General features: G+C 48.5%; 1 protein-coding gene across 1 annotated transcript in view; it reads left to right on the top strand.

The window, feature by feature from the left end:
• The window catches only part of LOC135204854 (probable serine racemase), a 77,431-nt gene that overhangs the window by 13,210 nt on the left and 39,207 nt on the right, over window positions 1-25,014 (top strand). Inside the window, 5 exon segments of the mRNA XM_064235065.1 lie at window positions 8,648-8,851; window positions 17,291-17,381; window positions 18,482-18,599; window positions 19,125-19,239; window positions 19,868-19,964. Coding sequence (XP_064091135.1) covers window positions 8,654-8,851; window positions 17,291-17,381; window positions 18,482-18,599; window positions 19,125-19,239; window positions 19,868-19,964 — 619 coding nt within the window. The 5' untranslated portion in view covers window positions 8,648-8,653.

Here is a 25,014-nt window from a genome sequence, read left to right as displayed (position 1 = left end):
TCACAAGGATCAGCCCTAAATATCGAAGAAGAATTGAAGAATTTTGCAAACATCCAAATTGCCTTTTATTAGTTTGCGAAGAAAGAGGATAATTCACGTCACAGGAGGAAGGATGATAAGCTGCCAGTCAAGAGATCCAGGCAGTCTCCTTCTCCTTCTCATATCGCCTCGCTCTTTCTCCTCCTGTTTACCGTCGCCGCTTCGGAGATTTCGTGCACAAAAAAAAAAAGAAAGGTCAGAAGGCTGCAGAGCAAACGACGTTAATAGGCGGCGAGCGAGACTTTTGGAATGCCAGGCCCAATGACGTTTCGACTGGGCGCTCAGGCTGGATGCCAAGCGGTGACGTCTCGGTCAGGTGACTCCTCGGCTTCGAACGCTCAGGCTTGAACCAGCCAGGCATGGCTCGCAGGCTGGACTCGACCGACGTAAATGTTTTCTTCAGACCATTCGCCGAGATTCGGAGGATAGTAAGTGACTCTCAGAAGGAAACTTGTCGGTAGGAATTTAACTGAAAGAACGAATCATCAACAGTATCGTTCAGAATACCAAGTTTTTGGGTTGTCAATTGCCCTTCGAACCTTCCTTTTGAAGAGAAGTTTTAAAAAAACCTGAAGCCCCGGCGGTTCGCCTCCTTCCTTCATTGAATTGCTATCGTCTAAGGCTATCAGACTCCTCAAGGATTGTTTGAAGATGGCTACTTCCATTTATCAACAAAAAGGGGCTTTAAAAAGGAAAATGCTGAATTGGATGGAGTCAAGAAAATCCGAAACAAGAACTCTTTCGCCCTACCCCCGTTCAAGACTTGACCAGGTAAGGCTGGTCTTTGGTATGATACTGGGGAGGAGATAGGTTTTTTAGAGCCCCTCTTCGTCCCAAGGTGACTTTCGCTACCACTTGGTAGATGCACCGGAAGAGATGCCCTTTTGTCGACGAACGAAAGTGCCCTGGTACCCTTTCTGAGATGGACCATCATATGAAGGGACCTCTTTCCGTTATATAGAAGTTTTCAACTTTTTTTGGATTTGGTGGTTTTTAGGGGTCTTGGATAACCGGGAGGATTCCGCGTAGTCCTGATTCTCGCTTAGCCTCTAGGAGTCTGTCCCAGCGTGCTTGCATGCATTGGACAAGGCCGTTCAGGGATGGTTCGGGAGGAGTTGGCTTCGCACTTCTGCACTTGCGATTTTGAATAGAAGAAGCGGCCCTATTGTTTTTGGTTTTAACTGCAAAGGGGCGGTCTCTTATCTATCTCTCAAAAAGGCAATTTGATTGTTTTAATGCTGCCCTCTTTCCGAGCCATCTTTTTTGTCTAGGAAGGCTATGGTCAAAGCTCTGGCTGTCCATTCCTACAAGCGTAGAAGGCTAAACCCAAGACCTCCTAGCTCCAGGTCGGTGCCGGCAACATGTGAACTGGTTGTTTCTTTCTACGTTCTGGCACAGGCGCAAGAACCGTTCAAGAAGCAGAAGCCCGTTTCGAGGTGGGAGTTTCCTCGAAAGAACTCTTCTCGAGGAAGTTACACCGTTCCAAGGAGGCCAGGAGTCTCGGCTAAGATCAAGGAAAGAATGAAATGAATCCGATCCTTCCTTGCACCCCCAACAGTAGGATCCAGGCTTCGACTCATTCTCAAAAGCTTGGATGGTAAAAGGAAAGGCGGACAGCTTGGGTCGCTCAACATCATCAAGCGGGGGTAGCAAAGATTCCTTTCTTGAAACCTCCCCCACTGTGCGACAGACACCCAAGGATTTATCCCCGTATTTTACCATCAGGAGACGCAACAAATCCTTTTTCGATCTTTGCTCGAGCAGATGTTAGGAAAAGAGAGCGGTGGGAAACAGGTCGTAGACCTGGTAATCCCCCATGCTTCTACAACATGGAATTTTATTCCTGGTGCCGGGGAAACAGTCAGGAGGTTGGCGACCAGTCTTAGATGTGAGCAGTACTGAATCGGTTGTTCGTACAGAAGGCAGAAACGTTCAAGATGGAGACCACCTCAGTTCAGTTTCTTGGGACCTTAAGAGAACCAAAACGATTGGATGGTTTTTCATTAAGACCTTCCAAGACGGCGTATTTCCACGTCCCCATCCATCCACAGTCTCGATTGAAGTATCTTCGGTTTGTCCCTCAAAAAAGGGACAGTTTTTATCAATTCATTGCGCTTTTGCTTCGGATTGAGCACTGCCCCCCGCTATGATCTTCACGACTTTAAATGAAGAAACGTGGCGAGGTTGGCTTTCATCTGGCAAATCATCGTAGTTCTCTATGTACCTGGACGACCTGGCTCAGTTCGTGCCGCTCCAACTGCAAACGCGGTGTCTGAATGGATTCCAGTTCCAACAACAACTTTATCGTTGGTGAAGTCCCTGGGACTACTGGTGAATTTCGAAAAGTCACATCTGATGCCCGCAAACCCAATCCATCTTGTATCCTGGGGATTCAAGATGGATTCAGAGTTGGTCCTTTTCGCGCTTTTTTCCGTTCCCAGGGACGTTCCTGCAGCAATGTTTAAGACAAAGTTGACAGCCTTCCTGAAGGTTGAAAGATTCGTGCCTCTGGGGAGGGAATGGATGAAGTGCCTGCTAGGGGACCGATTTCCTCGCTGGAGAAGTTTGTTTCCTTGGGGGCAACTGCACCTCATACCGCTACAAAATTTTTTTCTCAAGGAAAATTGGAAAGAAAACCAAGAATCTGGATATGATCTTAAAAAAAGAATTTCAATAGAGGTAAATGCATCACTTAAAAAACAATGGTGGCCTAAAGATCCGTTGAAGTTGTCGGAGGGCCGTGTTTTTTTTCTCTCAAGCTTCCAGAAGGCCCCCGACCTAGTTTTGTTGTTCTACCGACTCGTCCCACCGCGTGGTGTGGGAGCAACATTTAAGGGGGGGAAGAAGTTGTCAGGCACCTGGAGAGGGGAACAGGTGTCCCCTGGCACATAAATCTAAAGGAAATGGCAGCCATCTTTTTAGAGCTCTCCCAGTTTTTTCCCCAGAAAAAGTCCCTCTCATCGAATAGTCCAAGTCAACTCAGACAACACCCAACAGCTTCTGGGCGTACTTTGGAAGCAATCGGGAGGCAACACAGTCCTCCGGTCCCCTTTTTGCCCTGGCAAAGGAATATCTTGCCTTGTGGGCAAGGGCGAACTGGTACGTCCACGATCCTTACAAGGTTTGTAGCAGGAGAGTAGAGAACTTCCGGGCAGATCTCCTCAGCAGACGAGGTCAACTTCTTGCCAACCGAGTGGGAACCTCTGCATCAGGAGGTATGCCAATAGAGCTGTTGAGGGTTTGGGTGGGATCGTCCGCTAGTTGGACAATTCTTTGGCGACGTCCAGAACGAATGAGGCTTTCCCCACTGTACTGCCTCCCCAGTACTCGACCCAGGCTGGGCAGGGTGGCGATAGAAGACCGCACTTCCTTCTGGACTGGACGGGGAATTTGCCTGTAACCCTGCCTTTCGCCTTTCCCCCGTTCAAGGATCCTAATGGGAAGTCATGAGAAAGATTTGCCGGCGTCGGAAGGGACGAGAATGACTTTGATCGCCCCGTTCTGGAGCCGGCGAGAGAACTGGGTTGGTTCCAGAGGTCCATGGCCTTTACGTAGTAGACTTCCCGGGATGACGCTTCCAGTAATGGACAGATCTAACTCCGAGACAGCCCCACTTCGATAGGTAACCACCAGAAAACCGTCCCTCCGCTCTGAGTCCTGACTGGCATTCAGATCTATAACCAAAAGTTGGCCAAGAGCGATAGGCTTTTCCTAGGCTCAGTTGGCGAAAGCTTATCCGCCAGTGCACGAAGATCTTCATCCAATGCGTGTTACCAATCGGAAGTGTGGGCAGTCCTTCCAGAGTTGGTGCAAGAAGAACGGCCATTTTCCTCCACCACGATCTCCCCCCCCCCCACCTCTGTGAGCCAAGATTGCTGACTTCCTTTTTATATCTGAGAAGGGATTCTAAAACTTGCAGTCCCTCTACAATCAAGGGGTGGTATAGGAGTGTTGCTTTGTTCAGTTGTCTTTTTAAGGAACGTAAAGAGGCCTGACCTTGGCGGACAACAGAGTCCTTCACGATCTCTTTGATATCTTTTGAAACAACGAAGATTCAACAGACCAGGTTGCCCTCGAGGTGGAACTTGGATTGTAGTTCTAAAGTTTCTCATGTCCTGGGAGAAGGTTCCATTCTAACCTATGCATATACGGTCTTCCCCCTGAAGGATGTTACTTATAAAAGCTATCTTCCCTGACTGCTCCTGGCCTGGACGGAGGCGAAGGATAGTCAGCGAAGGTGCAAAGCGATTAGGCAAAGATACGTTGGGCTTTAAATGGTTTTAACGCGGGTTTTGTTGTTCCTTGAGCCCAACGTTCCTGGTCGAAAAATGAAAATCCGTCCAAGCCCTTGGCCGTAGGACCTTCGAAATTAAAGGGATGGTCCGAAAGTAATAATCGTTGGGCGCGGAGCCATAAGAGAGAGTTTCTGTGCCCTGTCAGGGCTCTAAAATTCTAACCTTCAAATGAAAACTAACGGATTTGTAGAGGTCCGTTCGGATAAGCTTGGTGGTGTTTCGGTAAGGAAGCCAAATTTTACCAATGTCGAAGAATGCTTTTGGCTTTTTTCTTGAGGGACACCCATCAGGAAGCACATTCATCCTGTCAAGACAGTGATATGAAAACAATGTTGAAGGTGAATTGCGGCATGAAGTGGAGGGCTATTTCTACGTCAGTAGCCTTCCCAAAAGAACATGGATGGCAACTTAATTGACATCTTGAATGCCACATTTTGGCGTAGTAAATTCCGTGTTTTTTGCCTCTCACTACCTTACCTTCGTGGGAGGTGAGGACTACATACTAGAAACTGTTGCTCTTTTGGGCCCCAATATGTCCGTCGGCAGTAACACTATAATTGGGTACAAGAGAGTAGCACTCTTCCTAACATTTAAGGGAATACTAATTTGTTAGTTTGGTGACTTTTTAAATTTTGTTTTCTTTTTATTTTTTTATTTTTTAGTTTAATTATGCTTATTTAGGGTAGGGTTTTAGGTTTATTGTTGGTCTTGGGTCGGCCGCCTTAGGCGGACGTTTTCCCTCCAGTTAGCCTTGGTTTATACGAAGTTTTAACCCAGATAGGCTAGGTCAGGTGGTAATGTTTTTTGTCACATTGTGGTCCACTTACCCGTTGACAAATCATCCTGGAGCGCACCAGCTGCATAGGTCAACGTTCCTCGCTGGGACGACCTCCAATGAAGCATTAACAGCATTCCGGTGTCTATCAACCACCTTATTGATCTGTCACATTTGTGGTCACTGCTCCCCAGCCCGTGACAGTTTCATTAGAGCGCACCACGTCCACACAGGTCACGTCCTTGCTGGCACCTCTAGGAATGCATTAAAACCCAAAAAAATTAATTGGCGGTCTATAATGGTTAAGGATCTAGTTGTTTTTTGTGGTCCACGCCCCCATTGACAAAATCCTCTAGTAACTACAACAACAATCGCAGGTCACTACCTTGGCTGGAGTCTCTAGTAAAGTCCAGAAGCAGACTTGGGTGACGGTAACTCAACAACGAAGTCCAGCTATGCTAACAGGTTATGGAAACCAAGATATCAAATCATGTAAATGGAATTGTTTTCCCAAAAAGTCCTAGTTCTGTCTCCCCTTCCTCCAAAAGGTGGGAGTTAAGGCTATATAATGTATAGCTGGCAGGTAACGGTTCATGAACAAAATGATATTGTTCTGATACAATAAAGTTTGTTCATACTTACCTGTGCAAGATATATTATAAAATCAAAATCAAGTGCCCACCCGCCCCCTCCCCTCAGGAGACAGTGGCCCTAGCAGAAATCTCTGACAGAAAATGGGGAATGGTTCCTGAACGCCCGCCTCCCATCGGCGGGAATTTGGGGTACTACCACCTGGCCGACCACTGCGTGTTGCCGGGAGTTTTTGAAAATTTCTGTTCGGACTTCGGCGAATACAAGGCTTATAATATATATCCTGCCATGGTAAAGTATGAACAAACTTTATTGTATCATAACAATATCATATTTTCCAAAGAGAGCTTCAAGATCTATTTGCTAGGCCCTAACCAGAAAGCAATCCTCTTGATCGAGGTTGTACCAAGCTAAGGGGTGGGTCCCCCATTCAGAGCTTGGGTGCCAAAGAAAGAAGGAATTTCGTCTTTCTAAACCTTCTATAGCTCAGTTAGCTAACTTCCTTCTTTTTCTTCCGTGGAAGAAATAAGAATCTTTCTACCCAAGACTATTAGGGGTTGTAAGAGTCTATTGTTGTCTTCTGGTTTGTTCATACATCGAGGATTAGACATTTCTAAGATAATGCAAGACCTCTCAGACCAGATTCGTTCCTTTGATACGACCAAATGACAAAGGTAGTCAAGAACAGTAGCTTGGAACCATGGATGTAGTTCTTAAATGGCTGATGTCCGGATAGATTCGAACCGATCTCTTCTAGTTTCTTTTAGAGATCTGACTATGGAAGAACACTTTTTTCTTTGTGTTTTAGGCATCAGCTAATAAAGGAATCAGTGAGCTGCATGCTATTGATAAGAGAGTTTGGATTTGCTAAGGGCAATGCCATTTGCTCATCAATGCTGGGGTTTTTTGGCTTAAGAAATGAAAATTCCCTCACGTCCTTGGCCGCGTTCTTTTCTCCTATAAAGAACATTTCGGTAGTTATTTGGGGGCCTAATGAGCCTGAATTGTCTTTCTCTGTCCAGTGAAGAGCACTTTAGACATTATGGTGGGCAAAGGACCTAAAGGTATAACGAGGTAAGAGTGATAACCTGTGGTTGTTCAGTGAAAGATCCTTCTCTTCCTCGTTTCTAAAAATGCGCTCTCCTTCAAAAAAAATTTTTAAGGAATTTGATTTCTGTGGCACACGGGACAATGTCAGACTCGGATATCAAACGTGTTTAAATTAATAAAAGTCAAAAGCTCAATGAAATTAGAGTCAGTGTATACGTGTCATGGTGGCCTTTAGACGTAATCTGTCTTTTGAAAGACCATTATTAAATCTACCATATTGGTAGAAGCAAATTCTGTCTTACGCATCTCATTATCTGACCAGATTTGCAAACCGCACATATGAAAATTTGCAGTACATTGGGGTCCATTTCATTGTGACTGAACCAAACGGTCTTTGGGGTGAGGGATAGAAGGATGTAATCCCGCATCCTCACTAACTTTTATTCTCCTTTGAATTTATGTTTTTTGGTATTTTTAAAGGTTGTCTGAAGATAGAACAGGGAGTTTTTTTGAGTATCTTTCAGTCTTTTAATGTCTTGGTGTATTTCTTAAACAGTTGTGGTGATCCCTCGTTTTTTTCATTGTATTTTTGTGGTGATTTTGTAACTCGCGGCCCTGATCTTAGGGGCAATTATACGTCTTTGTCCCGTTACGGGTCACTGTTCCCTCAACCGGCAAGTACTTTATTATTGTGTCCGGACGCCACGGCTTCCATATATTCCTGTCCGGTACAATCCAAAGGCCAGCAGACTTACCAGAGGGCAGTTAAACCACTGAGTCAGTCGGTCTTGTTAAAGGTAAAGGAACTATTACTCTTCGGATAATTCCAACAGTTTTTGGTTTATTTAGCTGCCAAATTTTTGTTGGTTTTGGTCCCACCACCTCTAAATTTGTTCAATCAGCTATCATGTAACCACCGGGGTAAGTTATTATAAGTTGAAAATGACATTTTTATAATAATTCTAAAAGCTTTCACGTATACCTTACCCGGTGGTTGTTACCATAACGAAGCCCGCCCTCCTCCCCTCATTATGGACAGGTAGGAGGCATGAAACTTCTGATTTATTTGTTGGATGGTTCCCGGTACCGCCCGTAAGGGAGGGCGGGAGTAGAGGGATCCCACCTGTCAAACCATTAGCGCTATAAAACCCAGCGAATTTCAAATTCTGGCCGTGAACGTCAGGTAGACGACAGCTATCTGTAACCACCCTCCGGTTAAGATATAAGTGAAACTTTTATCTTATTTAAAAAATAAAATGTCATTTTTTAGGAGGATTGTTTAGTTTAATGAAGCTTTGCCGCGGTTATTCCCCATTTATAACAGAAATCAAACAAGAAACCGTATTGCAAATTTGTTACGTGTTACCAAGATATATACAATTTTTATTTTCTTGTATATTTTTTCCTGAGTGTGGTGGGTATTAAAGTCCATTTCCCCCCCTTCCCACCACGACCCCAACCTCTCCTGGTCAGATTAGTGTAAGGCATCCAAGGATAGGTTAGGAAAGTCTGGTCAGGTCAGAATCCCTCAGAAGTAGCCTACCTACCACAGAAAGTTGCTGACCGCAGTGGCCCTGACTCCTCCCACTATCCCATTCACTTGTCCAAAACTGGTTGTTTTTCAACAACGTTGTTATATGGGGGTTGCCTTAATATTTAAGGTTTGTTTTTTTGTACCGAGTATTTTATAACCTTGGAAATTCTTTTTAATATGCTTTTTGCTTAATCCTGCAGTGTGGCATACTAATGATTATCATTACTACATAGTATTTTCAGAGGTGTATGCATACCTACACTTTCAAGTAATATAAACAAGAGCTTGTGGTGTGTGTATGCCATGGAGTTTCTTCTTCCTCTGTCTTGCTAACTCCTTGTTTTTCTTTTTCCTTGATCTCAGTGAGGGATGTCTTATCCTGTAGGAATCACGGAAGTGCGGGCTGCCTACAGGAGGATCCAAGGATTCATCCCCGAACCGTCCCGAAACTCCCGTTTCTCGGAGTGAGGGGCGCGTCGAGTTCCCTTAGCAGGAAGGAAGCTTTATTTCAAAACAGAAAATCTTCAGAAAACTGGTTCCTTCAAAGTCCGGGGTGCTTGCAATGCTGTAAGCTGAGTATTGAAACTTAGACTTTGTTCTATCAGATACAGGTGACCAGGAATTTGAGTTAACCAAGAATGTAAATGGCCTTAGAATAAGAATGTAGTACATTTATTTCATAAAATTGCTGGAATTTTGACTGAAATATTTAGCAATAAGTTATAAGCCATTTATATTTCCCAGCCTTAAACCATTGTTCCGACAGGACGGAGCAATACAAACCTTCGGGTCCTTTTGAACAATAGGAACGGTACTAGCGGCAGCTGGATAGGTCTAAGCTTTCTTCTAACAAGGGGTTTCGGTAAGTTAACTGCTTTTGTTTCCGAACAGTGCGGCGCGCAAAGCGCGCTGGGAGGTAAACAATCACTTTTGCTTTCGGCCTCACAGCGAGTAGACGTTTTGTGGGGTTTCGACGACTCTCCTGGCCCGCTTATCGGTCAGTTGCTTTCCTTGAGTTATATGGTTTTTGTTTGTTTGTGTATGAAAAGAATCATTGTAAGTAACAATCATTTTCTCTGTTTCATTCATTGAATTGTGATTTTTTATTTTGGTCAATCATGGTGAATCTCCTCGCCTACGCTACCCCCACGGTAGACTATGCCCCGGGTACCGAAGGGCGCAAATGCCGGAAAGTTCCGGCTCATTCATCCCGGTAAATTGACCCACAATATTTTGTGGCCGCTCGGTGTCGGGGGTGGGCGCGAATGCACCCTAGCCGAGCCCACCTGTGAAGTGATGTAATAATTTGGTTCGGGGCGGCGCAGTGGACCTTTGCATGAGGGTGCAGAAAAGAATCGAAAGGCCTGCAAAGGAGTCGTCGGAACCTCTCCCTCCCCGACTTCCTTTTGGTGACGGACACTTCGTGCTTCTTTCCTGACCTCCCTCCCCCTCAGCTCCCAACTTTTGGTGCCTTCCCCTTCGGGGGGGGTTTCTAGGTCCTTCTCCTTCCTCACCCGACCTTTGTCCGAGTGTGGAGGAGGGGCGCTATGATACCCTGACAGTTCGAGTTTTGGTTACTCTGGTCCTCTATCCGTTTCGTCTTCGCGGCGAGCGGGTAGAAGGATCCTGCTAATCATCCCGCTTTTGCTTCCACTCAGGTGTGCGGTTGCCGCGAAGGAGGACGACCTCGGAACAGGTGTGGGCTATCGTTGGGGGCTGCAGGGCGTTGCCGAGTGTCCAGGGGCTTGCTCTACCATCTCTCGCTGGCTCCCATGGCGGTCACGCAATGCGACGGTTTAACGACCACCACCACGACCCTTCAACACCCCTGGCTACGCTTCCAACCTCCTCAACCTGGTTTGTACAACCCCCTCCAACGCGGTCCCCTCTGTAACCAACCAACCAACTACATCGGTGGCAGGGGCCAGTTCCGCCTGTACCCACGGGGGTTGTGTTATGCCGAGCCTCCTGGGTTTGCCGTGTCTGCCGCGACCGGGACTTCGGTGTGCCCTAAGGAGCTTCAGCCCCTGGACCTCCCACCAGTACCCAAGGATTTGTCTGTGCCCGCTGGTCCGTCCAACTGGACCGCCTGCAACAGCCTGCCGTACCTGCCTGTGCCCCCCCCCCCCCCCCGTGCCCTGTCCCAAAAGCCGCTTGTTCACAGGGTTGTACGGACGTTGACTTTGATGACCACTGCTGCCTGTTGCCTGTACCTGCTTCCTGCCTGGTCCTTCTTCTGCTGTTCCTAGTGATTGCCTGCACCTGCCTGACGTTGGTTCCTGTTTCCTGGCTCCCTCGCTGCTCCCAGATTGCTGATTCTTTTTGTTTGGACAGGTGTCGTCCGGGCCCTGTTGCTTCGGTCAACAGCAGCCCCGGCTCCGCTCTGGTATGAACATATCTGGACATTCGGGTTCCTGAGGAGGTTTTGACGAAGAAGAAGAAGAAAGGAGGAAGGAAGGTTGTCCCGTCAATCGTCTTCATCGTCTTCTTCGTCGTCGTCCGTCGTCGGCCGAGCCTCCTCTTACCCCTTCTTCTTCTAAGGCTCCCCCGCCTAAGAAGAAGAAGGTCGTCCTCCCCCCCCCCCTAAGAAGTCCCTCCTTCGGGAACTTCTAAGGTGGGCCCCCGTCTCGCTCCTGGTGAGACGGGGGGTTGTTCCTTCCGCCTGGTCACCGTTCCTGCCTTCCTTCGGGAGGCAGGACCCGTTCCTCTTCGTTCCTTCCGCAAGGAAGAAGGACTACGGGGACCAGAGGAGTGGCCGGCTAACACCCGGCACTTCCTCGCATCCACCTGCTGTTAGTTGGTTCCAGTGCCACGGCAGCAATATCCTCCTCTGCCCTCTCGCATCGCGCGAAGGTACCTGAGTGTCACGGGTCCGCCTAACCAGCGACCGTGCAGGCTAGGAACCAGAGACCTCTGAGCCATCTCAGCGTCAGGTTCACTGGGGCACGGAGCCGGAAGCTCCTTGGTGACAGCCGCTCCACGCGACTCTCACCATTACCAGCTCTCCGCTCTCTCTCCTCAAGCGGCGATCAGCTGGCCACCCGGGGCGGGACGTGACGGTTCCATGATCCAGGCCACGGGCTGATGGCTGGGAAGAGGAGTCCCCCCCCCCGTTCTGCCGGCAACCAGCCACGGCTGGTACCAATCGACGTGACGCTCCGTGAGGTATACGCACCAACGGTCTCACCGTGACATGTGGAGCTCGCCGGTCGCCTGGACCCGTCACTCTCCACAGAGAGCGATCGGGTTACGGCGACCAGCACCAGCGTGGCCTCTGAAACACACGAGACCGGGGTGCCGCTGTTTCTCGGTCGTCCGAGCCCGGTCCTCCACAGCGAGACGGCTCGACTAGGCCTGCAGCTCAATCGCCCGCACCGGCGGGTTGACGATCGCCTTCCAGTCTTCCCAAGCCCACTGGTTCCTGCCAGCGAGCGAGGAGGGAGCGTTCAGGTCTGCCTCTCCACCAATACCTTCAACCTCCTCGGGAGTTACACCGGGAGGGGCCGAGGTATTGAGGAGTGGATCGTGAGGGGTGGTGCGCCCCTCAGGATCCCCACCACGTCGTCATACGTTACCAGGCCCACGGTTTCTTCGGAGACCTCTAGCCAGGTCGTTACCGCACACGGTGGTTGGAGGAGACCGAGAGGGGTTCTGTCGTCTGTTCCACTCCCCTCGATGGGTAGGAAGGGTCCTCGGGAAGATTGCTCCTGTTTGAAGGGACCTGGAATGGTCCCGACCTCCCGCAGGACGCAGTTACTCCATGAGATCCTCAGAGCAACTTTGTCCGAGGTTATTGCGCTGGATTCGTCAGCACAAACGCCTCGGGGTGAAGGATCGCCGCTACCCACCACCATCCGAGCCCACCGTCCCGGCTCGAGTCGTTTCTGGGGCCCTAAGAGGGAACCCAGACCGACGGTTGGGTTTGCCAGAAGCCTGCGTTCCGAGCTTGGCAGACTTCAGTGTGCCTTGGACCCCCCCCCAGGTAGAATCGCTTTGTCTCCGGTACAATACGGGTTTTTTCCTCGATCAAGAATCTGGCAGGTTCTAGCAATCTGCTTCCGACCTCCTCTGCGTTGCGACCAGACGGCGTTTTTAATTACGTGCCATCCGAGGCTTCCGATGCCGCCCAAAGCAGGTGAACCCGGAAGTTTAGCCAGGCTGACTCCGGGTGGTGTCCCTCCTTGCATGCACCTCCTGTCCCGAGAACCTATGGTTTCTCGCAGCAAAGAGGCACTCGGCCTGGAATCTACATGCCATGGCAGGCTTTCCCAGGCCGTCCTCCTGGCTAGATCTGTGGTCCCTCGACAGTATCTAAGGAAGGTCGCAGCCAACCTTCCCCTCCCTGGGGAATTTCTCCCCGAAGATGGACTCGGCCTTTAGGAAGCTTTGCCAGTTCTGGAGGGAAGAGCCCTCTGCCTTCCTTGCCCACCTCAGACGGTGAACCATTTGGGTGGGCCAACCACTTGGTTTCCTCCGACGCAAGGGTGACGCTGGTCCTTTACTTCGGGTTTCCAGGGGGCCTTCCGGTTCGTGAATCGGCGTTGGGTCTTCGCAAAACGGACCTTTACGGAAGTTCCACATCTCTCCTTCCCAATGAGAGATGGTGGGACGCTGCGGTGGAACAGACTGGCGCACTGACTCAAGTGACCGTCATTGGTTCACCAGGACAGTCCCCTCGAAGGCTTCTTGGGCAGCCTCCGGACTGGCCGGGGCCAAAGTCTAAGAGCTCGGCTAGCGCTTTCCTCGGTGGCTAAGGGATGGTAGCTGCGTCGAAGCCCCTCCGGGGAAAGACCTCTGTCCTTCTTGCGACTTCTACCAAGGGGTGAGTCCGGTAACCATAGCCCTCCATCCCAGCCCTTACCTCCTCCTGTGGATGGCCTGGTGGGGAAAAGTCGAAGAAATGGGGGGTGGAAAACGCTAGGGGACGGGCGTTCCCCCTCACCTGCTGCCTGGGCCTAAGTATAGGGGGGTGGGGGTGTTCCCTGGCCAGCCCATTGGGGTCAAGCTTGGCGTCGCTAACGGACGCCGAGAGCCTGGATTGTGGTAGATGTCCTTTCGGGAAGGGATAATCTATTACCCTTCCGAATCTTCGCCACCCCTCAACCTCCCAACCCGGTCCAACAGCAGTCGTTACGTTCCAGGGTCATCGAAGGACAATGCGTTTTGAGAACAGGAAATATCAAGACCATGCTGAGTCAAGAGATCTGTAAAAATAAATCGTCACGGATACAGTCACCCAGGCCTTTTTACAGTCGACTCTTCCTGGGGTGGAAAAGTCCCGATAACGGGAGGCTGGCGCCCTGGCCGGTGATAGATCTCTCTCCTCTGAACCGGTTTTTGTTCTGCCAGAACCCGGTTCACGATGGAGAACAGGGCGACGTTTCAGTGGCAATCGACTCCATCAGGGAGAACGATTTGTCATGCCTTTGCAGTGGACTTGTAAGGATGCGTATTTTCCTAAATACCCATTCATCAGTCCTCCAGAAAGTACCTCCCGCTTCATCCTCGACGGGACGGTGTACAGGTTCAGGGCACTTTGCGTCGGTCTCTCAACCGCCCCACAGGTGTTCACGCGAGTGTTTCACTCTGGTGTCTGCTTGGGCCCATTCGCACGGGATACGTCTGATGAGGTATCTCGACGATTGGTTAGTCCTGGCGAGCTCGCTCGCAGTTGCTACAGGACAGGGACTCGACTGCTCGAGTTCTGTCGCGATCTGGGGATCGTTGTGAACTTCGAAAAGTCCGATCTCGAGCCCAAGCAGAGGATGAAGTACCTGGGTATGCTGATCGACACGGTAGCAGGGCGAGTCTTCCCCGCAGACTCGCGGATCAGCAGATTCAGGGAGGCAGCCAACCAGTTCCTGTCTCGGCAGGAACAGGTAGCTCAGCGATGGCAAGTCGTGATCGGACACCTGTCGTCACTCGAGAAGTTAGTCCCTCACGGGCGTCTTCACCTGCGGTCTCTTCAGTGGAGACTAAAGGAGAGTTGGTCACAGGCGACGGATCCCCCAAGCTTTCCAGTGTCACTGACACCGGAGGTGAGGCAGGACCTAGCCTGGTGGCTGGACGACAGGAACCTCTTAAGAGGAGTGCCTCTGCGCACTCCCCCCCCGGACATGCAGCTGTTCTCAGACGCATCGACCGAGGGATGGGGCGCACACCTGGAGGAGTTGCTGAACTTCAGGAGTGTGGGACGGAGAACGACAAGCACCTTCACATCAATGTACTGGAACTCAAGGCAGCGTTCCTCGCTCTCCAAGAGTTCCAGGACCGCTTGATGGGACACTCAGTGGTGTTGATGTGCGACAACACCACGGTAGTGGCCTACGTCAACAAACAGGGGGGCCTATGTCTCTCGTTGTACCAGTTGACTCGGCAGGTGCACGAGTGGGCCGAGGCACACTCAATAGAGCTGTCAGCACGCTACATTCCAGGGAAGAGGAATGTAGTAGCAGACACGCTCAGCCGTCGGATCAGGTGATAGGGACCGAGTGGTCTCTACACCAGGACGTGGCGGAAAGGCTCTTCGACCTGTGGGGGCGACCAGTCGTGGATCTGTTCGCCACCCCCGGCACAACAGGAAGCTCCAGGTGTTCTTCTCGGGCCGTGCCGGACCCATGGGCAGCTGCAGAGGACGCTCTTCAACACCCGTGGGACAACCTCTTCGTCTATGCCTTTCCCCCGTTCAGCCTGATTCGCAAGGTGATCAGTCGAGCACTGGTCACCCGAATCTCAGGATGATCCTGGTGGCTCCCAAATGGCCACAGGCCATTTGGTATCCGGACCTGCTGGCTCTTCTCGCAGGAGAACCGAGGAGATTCCCCTTGGCACAACCTTCTCGCCCAGCCACACGTCGAGCGGTACCAACCGAGCAGTCCAGTCCCTACGTCTTCACGGCTGGCTGTTATCCACCATCTCTTCGCGAACGAGAGGCTTTTCTCGTAGCGCAGCAACAGAGATGGCTGGAAACGTCCGTCAGTCCTCTGCAGCTGTGTACCAGGGGAAGTGGGCCGTCTTCCTGTGGTTGGTGTCGTAGACGGGGTCTATCTCCTCTCAGAGCCACTCTTCAGCAGGTAGCGGATTTCTCGTTTTTCTTCGCCGAGAGAAGCTCTCTCAGTCCCCACAGTCAAAGGATACAGAGCCGCCTTGGCGCTCATCCTGAAACTGAGGGGATTGGACATCTCGAACTCGTTCGAGATCTCCTTGCTTATGAGGAGCTTCGAAAGGTCTTGCCCCACCCAGGGAACTCAGGCCCCCTGCGTGGGATGTGACCTCTCGTCCTTAGGTAGTTGACTCGAACGCCGTACGAGCCACTCCGAGAGTCGTCAGACAGGGATCTGACCCTCAAGACCCTCTTCTTGCTGGCCCCGGGCTGGCATCGGCGAAGAGAGTAGGGGAACTTCATGGTCTTTCCTATGATGTACGACACTCCAGGGGATGGGGATCTGTGACGCTCGATTTCGTCCCGAACTTCGTTGCGAGACTCAGAAACCGCGGTCCCTGACGACAGGTTCGAGTCCTTCACGATTCCCTCCCTAATGGACTTCACCGATAATGATGCGGATGAGCTGCTGCTTTGTCCTGTGAGGGCGCTACGGCGCTATCTGAAGAAAACTCGACACCTCAGGCCTGAGTGTCGACGCCTCTTCGTTAGCACCGGGGTAACCAAGAAAGAAGTATCCAAGAACACTCTTTCATTCTGGCTGCGTGAGGTCATCAGGAGGGCGTATGAGGCTGATGGTAGTGACGACATCCGTACGTCCCGTCCGAGAGCTCACGAAGTCAGAAGTATTGGCCCCTCGTTGGCGTTTCGTAAGAACTTCTCCGTGCGCAGGTCCTGAAGGCAGGGGTCTGGTCTAACCATACTACCTTTACGTCCTTCTACCTTCGGGATATTGCCCACAGGTCCTTGGATACCTTTTCCTTGGGACCCGTGGTGGCTGCTCAACAAGTTGTGTAGCTAACCCAGACCCTCGCAGGCTGAAACAGCAATCGAGTCCTGTGTACTGTGTGGATGGATGTGTGAGTGAGTGAGTGACTGGCTCCCTCTTCCATCTTTTCCTCCTCCTCTACCTGTGGGCAGAGGGCCACGGTCGTCACTACGCTGGATGAGGACGAGATGCAGGTGAGCTATATGACAGAGCCCCATCCTATCTCTTTTCACTAGGGATAGGAGCAGAATATCCACCACTTCCTCCTACAAGGGGTGGGGGAAGTGGATGCCTACAAGAGTCAAAACCCCATGACTTTATATTTGCTCCTGTACAGGAACAAGTTCTTACATTGCTGGTACGAAGAGATACGCTTGCCCTCTCTCTTAGTACTCGGTCCAGAGGTCTGACCATTGATCCTGCGGTGCAACACCCCGATCAATCGGACAGGTGAGGCTTGGATCCCTCCCTCGCTCTTACGACCAGGAGACTTCCAAGGTTGGGCGAACACCAGTCTGTTCACAAAAGACTCAGATTCCTCCCACCAAGAAGTGAGTCTTCCTATTGTAAAAAGGACCGAAGGTTTGTATGCGTGTCGGAACAAATGACAATTTGTCCAAAATTGCATTTTCCTAACTATACAAACCTGAGGTCCTTTACACATAGCCCACCTCATGCCACCCCTCACTCTGCAGTTTTTGCTTGGGCCAAAAGCAAAAGTGATTTGTTTACCTCCCAGTCGCGCGCGCAAGCCGGCGCCTGTCGGACAAGCAGTTAACTACCGAAACCCCTTGTTCCGAACCCCTTGTTCGAGCTTACGACCTATACCAGCTGCCGCTAGTACCTTCCTATTGTAAAAGGACCTCAGGTTTGTATAGTTAGGAAAAATGCAATTTTGGACAAATTGTCATTTTTCTATTATTTGTAGATAGGACATTGATTACGTATTGGTATTCATTATTCATAGTCGAAGCAGACCATTGATCTAACATTCTCAGCATGCAAAGCCCACATGCCATGAGGTGAGTATGTGTGGGGGAGATCAGTATTAACTGCATATGTCTGTCATCCACAGGTGTTCTTAGAAAAGGAGCGCAATCCAGATTGCCCAGGCATTGTGACGCATAGCAGCGGCAATCACGGTCAAGCAATTGCATATGCTGCTAGTAAGTACTAGTACCGTTTGATATCTCTAGGTATAGGATTGGTGATGTCCTGAGGTTGCTGGAGACCTATTGATATCAGTTTATTAGTGCCAGAGAGGTGTCTGTAGGAGAAGGGAATCTTGCTAGACAACATAAGTTGGACTCACACCTTGTCTGCTTGATGGATCCACTGTAATAGTAGTAATGGTAGACTCTTTCTAAACTCAATGAAGTTGAGTAAGATTTGAATTTTTATTCTTAACATTAGCATTGCGCCTTGGGAACATAATTTGCGTTGTGTTGCATGACATATTTCTTGAAGATAAAATGATATAGCTTTTATAAAACCAGGGTTGCGGAGGATTGCAATTTACTTATATTGCGAAAGGAGAGTGCACATGTCCCAGCTGTGGTGCCTAACCTTTTGCAACAGAAATTGAGACTTTGTTTTGTAGAAATTAAAACTGAGTTTTATAGAAAAATCAAGACTGTGTTGTAGAAAAAACTAGTTGCACAACCTCTGAAATCAAGTTTTCAAAAACTTTTTGAAATGCAGTCATCATTCTTCAAATTTAACAAAGAGTAACAGTGGATAAGAAGCAATATGTTAAGACTTAAATTAGTGTAATTATTATACATATAAAATTTTTTTTGCAGCAGAAGAAATGGCATCCTTATCACCATCTGCTTGTAGAAAGTAGTAGGGAATTTTTAATTCCCAATTGTAATGATTGTGAATACAATCTATCACACCCTGGTGGTTGGTTTTAGATTCCAGCTTAGTCTGCTGGTGCTTGCAAAAAGAGAGAGGGAGAGTGTGTATGTGCGTGTGCAAGCTTTAGCAGTAACCTGGGTAAACTGCTTTGGGGATGGATCGTACTTCGAGGGCTTGTTTTTTCCACTGCTGGACTGACCACCAAAAAGAGTCATTCATAAAAGAGAAGAAGTTGGCACAGTACCTTCAATCTAGAGCTGTAGCATTCCCTTTGTAGTTGTCGATGTAGATAAGTGACGTCATTCCTTCTGAAGGATAAAAGTCGGGAAAACCAAAACAGAAAGCAATTTTCTAAGACAAAAGTCACTACTCTTTGAACCAACTTCAAACAAAGCTTGAATTCCAGGATGCGCCAACCTTCCATGCAGTGTTGTGGTACCAAAAGGAACGCCCAAAGTGAAGTGTAGCGCCATCAAGAGCTACGGAGCTGAATTGATTTACTGTGACCCGACATTTGCTTCCAGGTGAGGAAAATGTTATGCAATGTATGTGAAAAACATGTTCAAGAAATAGTATATTACTAGATGTTGTGACTCTAAAGAGGAGACATGGTGTCTCAACCCTGTGATTTTGCTCTTGTGTTGTATAGTTTAGTATGAAGCTTCATACTACCATTTTTAACTTTCTAATTGTCTAATTAATCTCATATATTCCAGGCCAATATTCTAGTTAATCAGAACGTTTTTATTAGCGTGTGCTGTTCTTAATAAGGCAGTCTCCGGTTATCGGCGGACTCGAGTAATGGCGATTCGGTTTTATGATGCTTGTCTAGGCCATAAAATTAGCAATTTATGGTGCCATAACAGGCCTAGTCTCGGTTACCGGCAACAAAAGTGGCGGTTTTCGCCCAAGCGCATCCCTTCGAGAACGGAAGCCCGCCTGTAACTTGGCACTGCATGTGTATGTAGGACAAGCTTATTCTTGTGACTCTTTCTCCTGTGCTAACCACATTCCTTCATATCATCCATTATCAGTGACCCTCATTTCAGGAAGGACAAGTGCGACGAAGTAGCCGAAGAGACTGGAAGAATAGTCATCCACCCGTTTGACAACTATGACGTGATAGCAGGTCAAGGGACCATGGCCTTGGAGCTTCTAGAAGAGGTGGGAAGAAAATTGTTTACTATGATTGTTTTTCAAGTCTCTCAATGGAGTGTTTGCGAGTAATAACTTAATCATTTGTTAGGATTCACAGTGCTGTTAAAAGCGCCTCAACGGCGTGGTTGGTATGGTATTGGCGTCCCACCTCGGTGGTCGCCAGTTCGACGCCGGTTCGATTCTCAGCCATTCCATTGAGGAGTGAGAGATGTGTATTTCTGGTGATAGAAGTTCACTCTCGACGTGGTTCGGAAGTCACGTAAAGCCGTTGGTCCCGTTGCTGAATAACCACTGGTTCCATGCAACGTAAAAGCACCATAAATACATACAGTGCTGTTGATATTCTGTTCTTCGTTGTCAATTAGTTTATCGAGCTGACTTGGTCAGGTTTCTAGATAGGGACGAGTTGGCCACAGTAAAAATAGGTTAGTTAGAGAGCTCAGCAAAGAGAAACCAAAGGTATGAAATGGAAAATGAAAAGACAGAAAGCAGTGTAACTTGGACCTTAAGATGAGCACAGAGTATGTGATACCCCTAGTGGCTGTTGGGAACTGCTAAGGGCAATATAGTGGGCAGTCCCCGGTGATTGGCGGGGGTTCTGTAAGAAAAATAACAAAGGGTATTTTTATTCCAGATTCCAGATTTAGATGCGATTCTGGTGCCGGTCAGCGGAGGTGGCATGATATCAGGGATTGCCATTGCAGCCCGACAGACGAAGTACAATTGCCGAGGTATGTTGTAGCAAAGACGTCTGTGAAGTAGTTAGGACGTTTGTGAAGATAATTTTTGTAGGGGTTAAGACGTGAACTTTGTTCGCAGACGGGTATGTATAATATATTGCTGGTGGCATTTTGTACTTTAGACTTGCTTTTTATAATCTTATCTGTTTACGGGAACTCTTAGGTGTACCAAGCACTATCTTTGATTCCTTTGAAGTGCATCCAGTTAGGCCTATGTTACTGCTTTGGTTGTTTAATCAGGCTAGTCCTATAGAGACATATGTTCATGCTAATTGTAGACCTAGCACTTTTACTAAAGCCTAAATGGCCAATTTGCAAGGCAAACGATATACGTACTGTTTTTGTGTTAAACAACTAAAGGCTTTAGACCAATGCGTAAGTGGTGCACAATATACTATAATTGTACCACTGTTCGGCCTGTTCTTGCTATCGTATTGTTTGAATCACTGCTATACAGTCAGCTGCAGTATTCCTTCATAATGCACATCACATATTGTGCCAACTTTCTTCATGACATGCTCCCTTGGAGCAAAGGAAAACAGTGAAGGACTGGAAACCTTCAGAATATTATTTATTACACTGATATTATTATGCATTCAACTTACCTGGCAGATATATACTTAGCTATAGACTCCGTCGTCCCCGATAGAAATTCGAATTTCGCGGCACACTCTACAGGTAGGTCAGGTGATTCTTACCGCCCCACCGCTGGTTGGCGGAATAGGAATCATTCCCGTTTTCTAAGACAAGATTTTCTCTATCGGCCGTGACAGCAACATTGTTGTTGTTACTCCTGATTTGATTTTCGTGTTTTTTCATCGCTATTGATCCTCTAAGCCGGTTATTTTGGTGACGTATTGGATCTTTGGTTTGGCATACTCTTTCGTGGACTGTTTTTGGACTTGGTTTTGGATATTTCTCATGATGTCGGATTCTAGCTTTACGGTTAGAAGACAGTGTCTAAATGAGGGATGCATGGTGAGGCTACCGAAAGCTTCTGTAGAACCCTCACACAGTTTGTAAGGGGTGTACAAGGAATGAATGTTCAATTTCAACACCTGTGATGAATGTGTAAATATGAATGAGGAAGAATGGAAGAATTTAAATTCATATTTAAGGAAATGAGATAGGATAGGGCTAGGAAGGCTTCCTCCAGAAGCGTAAGTAGGTCTCGCTCTAACGAGCCTATTAAATTAACACCTAACCCTAAACCTGTATCTTCTTCCTCTAGTACTAAGACTGCAAATCCGGCAACGGAAATTGCAGATCTTAAAGCTGCGCTACAAAGGATGGAACGTCAAATGCTGACGTTGAAAGGTAAGCACAGTGATAGTGAATTAAGTGTCCCTAGTGCAGTGGAGGGTGCGTCTGATCGGCTTCATCTCGCTCCCAGGCCTAGACCTCTTCCAAGCTCACAGGCCCAGAGGAGAAGGAATGTCAAAAGCCTTAGGGAGGTTATGGAGAATCCCTACCGATCAGGCGTCCCCTCGCAGATTTCTGTGACGACCCGAACTGCCAATGATCGCTATCGAAAAAAGCATCCTAAAGAAGTGTTTTCTTCGTCAGATTCTTCACCGAATGTAAGGGGATGGAGTTCTGATGAACTGTCACGCCCCTTAAAGAGAAGTTGGAAGGCTCCAACTTGGATTCAAGCCCTGAGCTTTTCTCCGATCTATCACCATTGTGAGAAGAAAGAAAAGGAGATTGGTTCCTAAACGGAAATCGGAGTTTCCTTCCGCTTCTAGACCTCCCTCACCTGAATCAGGGAAGGAAAAAGAGAATGCGGCTGCAAAAATTATCCTAATGTGCAGGAGCAACTTTTGGCCTTAGTAGGAGTTTTTACTAAGGAGACTCCCAGGAGAAAGGACTCTTTCCTTCCTATAAAGAAGACGAAGGGAAGGAAAGAAGAAATGAAAGTTTCGGCTTATACTCAAGAGTAGTAGAAGAATGCGCCAAAAGTGCCAACCTGGCGCAATGCCCCAGAGCGTTTGAGACTCCATACGAGTCAGAAGAGCCAGAAGCGCCAGATGCGCCATATGCGCCAGAAGCGCCAGCCTGGCGAAATGCGCCAGAGGCGCCAGAAGCGCCACCCTGCCGAAATGCGCCAGAAGCGCCAGCTTGGCGCAAGGAATCACGAGCGCCAACCCGGCGCAATGAGCCACAAGTGACAAATAAGAGACGGACTTCTTCCAAAAGACAATTAAGCCAAGAGGATTTGTTTAGCTTTCGGAAGGATAAACCTTTACCTGACAGGGACTCTAGTTGTCGCACAGGCGGCCGTAGCCCTTGTCAACAATAGGTGGTTCCGGAGAAAGCGATAGAGAGGACATCCTTCGTCTGACAGGAGAGAAAGGTGTCGCACAGCGGCCATCGCTCTTGCCAGGAGAAGGATAAGGTCGTTTTGCAGGATCAACTATCTCTCGTAGGGACGCAAGTTATCGCACAGGCGGTCGTCGTTCTTGCGAGAGTGGGGTTGGATGTTGCAAGAGGCCAGTCTCCATGTTGAAAATAAACAATTCCTCTTCGGAAATGGATTTGGAAGAGGTTTCGGACTCTGAAGATTACTCGGCTCCGGGTTTGTCAGATTACAAGACGCTGGCAGCCCTCTTACTTCAAGAGTTTAGGGACTCTTTAAGCCCGACTGCTCCTCCTTCTCCAAGGTCCTTATTTACAAGCACGAAGGTCCCGAAAACAATCATCTTTTATTAAAATGAAGCCAACCATTTCCATGAAAACAAGGCTCTCCGATTCGTAGGAAATTGGTTGGAATCCAAGGAGAAGGCGGGGAAGACAGTCTTTACCTGCCCTCCTTCCAGACTATCAGGAAAGAAGGGAATTTAAGGTACGAGACGGGCAAATCACGGGGTCTAGCTCTCCCGACCACTGCCGAAGCAGATTTTCGAATCTGGTAGATTCGTCTAGAAGACAAGCCTTGTCATCAGCAAAGATCACATGGGGGACTTCTGAGATGGACCATCTCCTCAAGGGATTGTTTAATGTCTTAGAAGTTTTTAACTTCTTAGACTGGTCCCTTGGGGTGTTGGCCAAAAAGACACAAGAGAATGAATCTCTTAGTCCAGAAGTCCTTCATAGTGTTCTTTCCTGTATGGACAAGGCGGTTCAGGATGGATCAGGAGAGGTGGCCTCTCTGTTTGTAACTGGTATTCTGAAGAAGAGAGTCTTATTTAGCTCTTTTCTGACGAAAGCAGTTACTCCTACTCAGAGGTCATCTCTTCTGTATGCTCCTCTGTCGGACCAATTGTTTCCTTCAAATCTAGTAAAAGATATTTCTCATTCTTTGACAGAAAAGGCAACACAAGATCTCTTGGCCCAATCTGCAAAGAAATCGAGGACTTCGGGTCCTATTAAGAGAGAGAATCGGACTCCTCAACAGCCCTTTCGAGGGAGCTCCTCGGCCAGACCCTCTTTTAAGAAGAGAGGAGTGCAGAAGAGAGGTAGGTCTTCCTTCAGACCTATCAAGAGAGCGAAATGAGACAACAGTCCTTCAAGCACCGGTAGGAGCCAGACTTCGGAAATTTTCCGAAGAATGGACTCGGAGACAGGCAGAAATTTGGTCCCTTTCAGTGGTAACAAAGGGATACGTATATGATCCCCTTTTCGAGACAGACCTCCCTTGACTACGAACGGCCGAGGGAACTGTTCAGCCCAATACAGGGACCCTGCCAAGAAAGAAGCATTATTGCAACTGGTAGAACAGATGTTGCAAAAGGAGGCCATCGAAGTGGTTCGGGATCCGCATTCCCGAGGATTCTACAACCGTCTTTTTCTGGTTCCGAAATCCTCGGGAGGTGGAGACCGGTCCTGGATGTGAGCGCATTGAACCGATTTGTGGAGAACACAAAATTCTCTATGGAAACATCCAAAAAAATCGGTTCTTGCGGCTCTTCGTCCAGGAGATTGGATGGTCTCCTTAGATCTACAAGATGCATACTTTCATGTCCCCCTGCATCCATCATCGAAGAAATATCTCCGATTCATGATGCAGGGGAAAGTATACCAATTCAGAGCCCTATGCTTCGGCCTTTCTACGGCCCTCAAGTGTTCATGAGGCTAATGATGAATGTTGCGAGATGGCTACATCTAGAGGGGATAAATACTATATCCCTTTATCTAGACGATTGGCTAATAAGAGCAAAATCGGCGAACTTCAGTGCTTGAAGGACTTGGAGAAGACTTTGAACTTGACAAATCTCTGGGGGGACTGCTCGTGAACCTCGAGAAATCACAATTGATCCCAGACAGAACATAGTCTATCTGGGGATACAGATGGATTCTCGGGGTTTTCGGGCGTTTCCATCTCAAGACAGAATTACTCGAGGCTTAGAAAGATCTCGAACTTCTTAGGGAAAGAACGGACCTCGGCGAGGGAATGCCTCAGTCTGCTGGGCACCCTTTCCTCGTTAGAGCAGTTGTCATTTCCCTAGAAGATTAAATCTCAGACCTCTGAAATTTTATCTAAAGAGGATGTGGAGTCAAAAGACAGGAGACTTGTCAGACGTTTTCCCCCATCCAACAGGGGATAAAATCCGACCTAAAGTGGTGGTTAACCCCATTAACAAGGAACGAAGGGGTGTCCCTCTTGATTCGGAACCCTCACCGAGTGTTGTTTTCCGATGCCTCGGAAACAGGTTGGGGGAGCAACACTGGGTCCAAAAGGAAGTAGCAGGTATTTGGACCAGACAACAAACTACTCTGCACATCAATGCGAAAGAACTCCTGGCAATACATCTAGCCCTGGAATACTTCGAAGCGGAAGTCAGAGGGGTGGTAGTTCAAGTCAATTCCGACAAACACCACAGCTCTGGCTTACATCTGGAATCAAGGGGGCACTCACTCTTTCTCTCTGAACGAAATAGCGAGAGCTCTATTAACCTGGACAGAGGAACGGCATTATTCTGCGTACAAGGTTTGTCCAAGGAGTAAAAAACCTAAGGGCAGACAGGTTGAGCAGAAAGAACCAGGTTCTCCCGACAGAGTGGATGCTCCACTCAGGAGTCTGCAGACAAATATGGTCACTCTG

Source organism: Macrobrachium nipponense, chromosome 47, assembly GCF_015104395.2.
Source record: "Macrobrachium nipponense isolate FS-2020 chromosome 47, ASM1510439v2, whole genome shotgun sequence".
NCBI lineage: Eukaryota > Metazoa > Arthropoda > Malacostraca > Decapoda > Palaemonidae > Macrobrachium > Macrobrachium nipponense.
The sequence above is the reverse complement of the archived record's forward strand: the minus strand, read 5'-3'. Positions and strand labels throughout refer to the sequence as shown.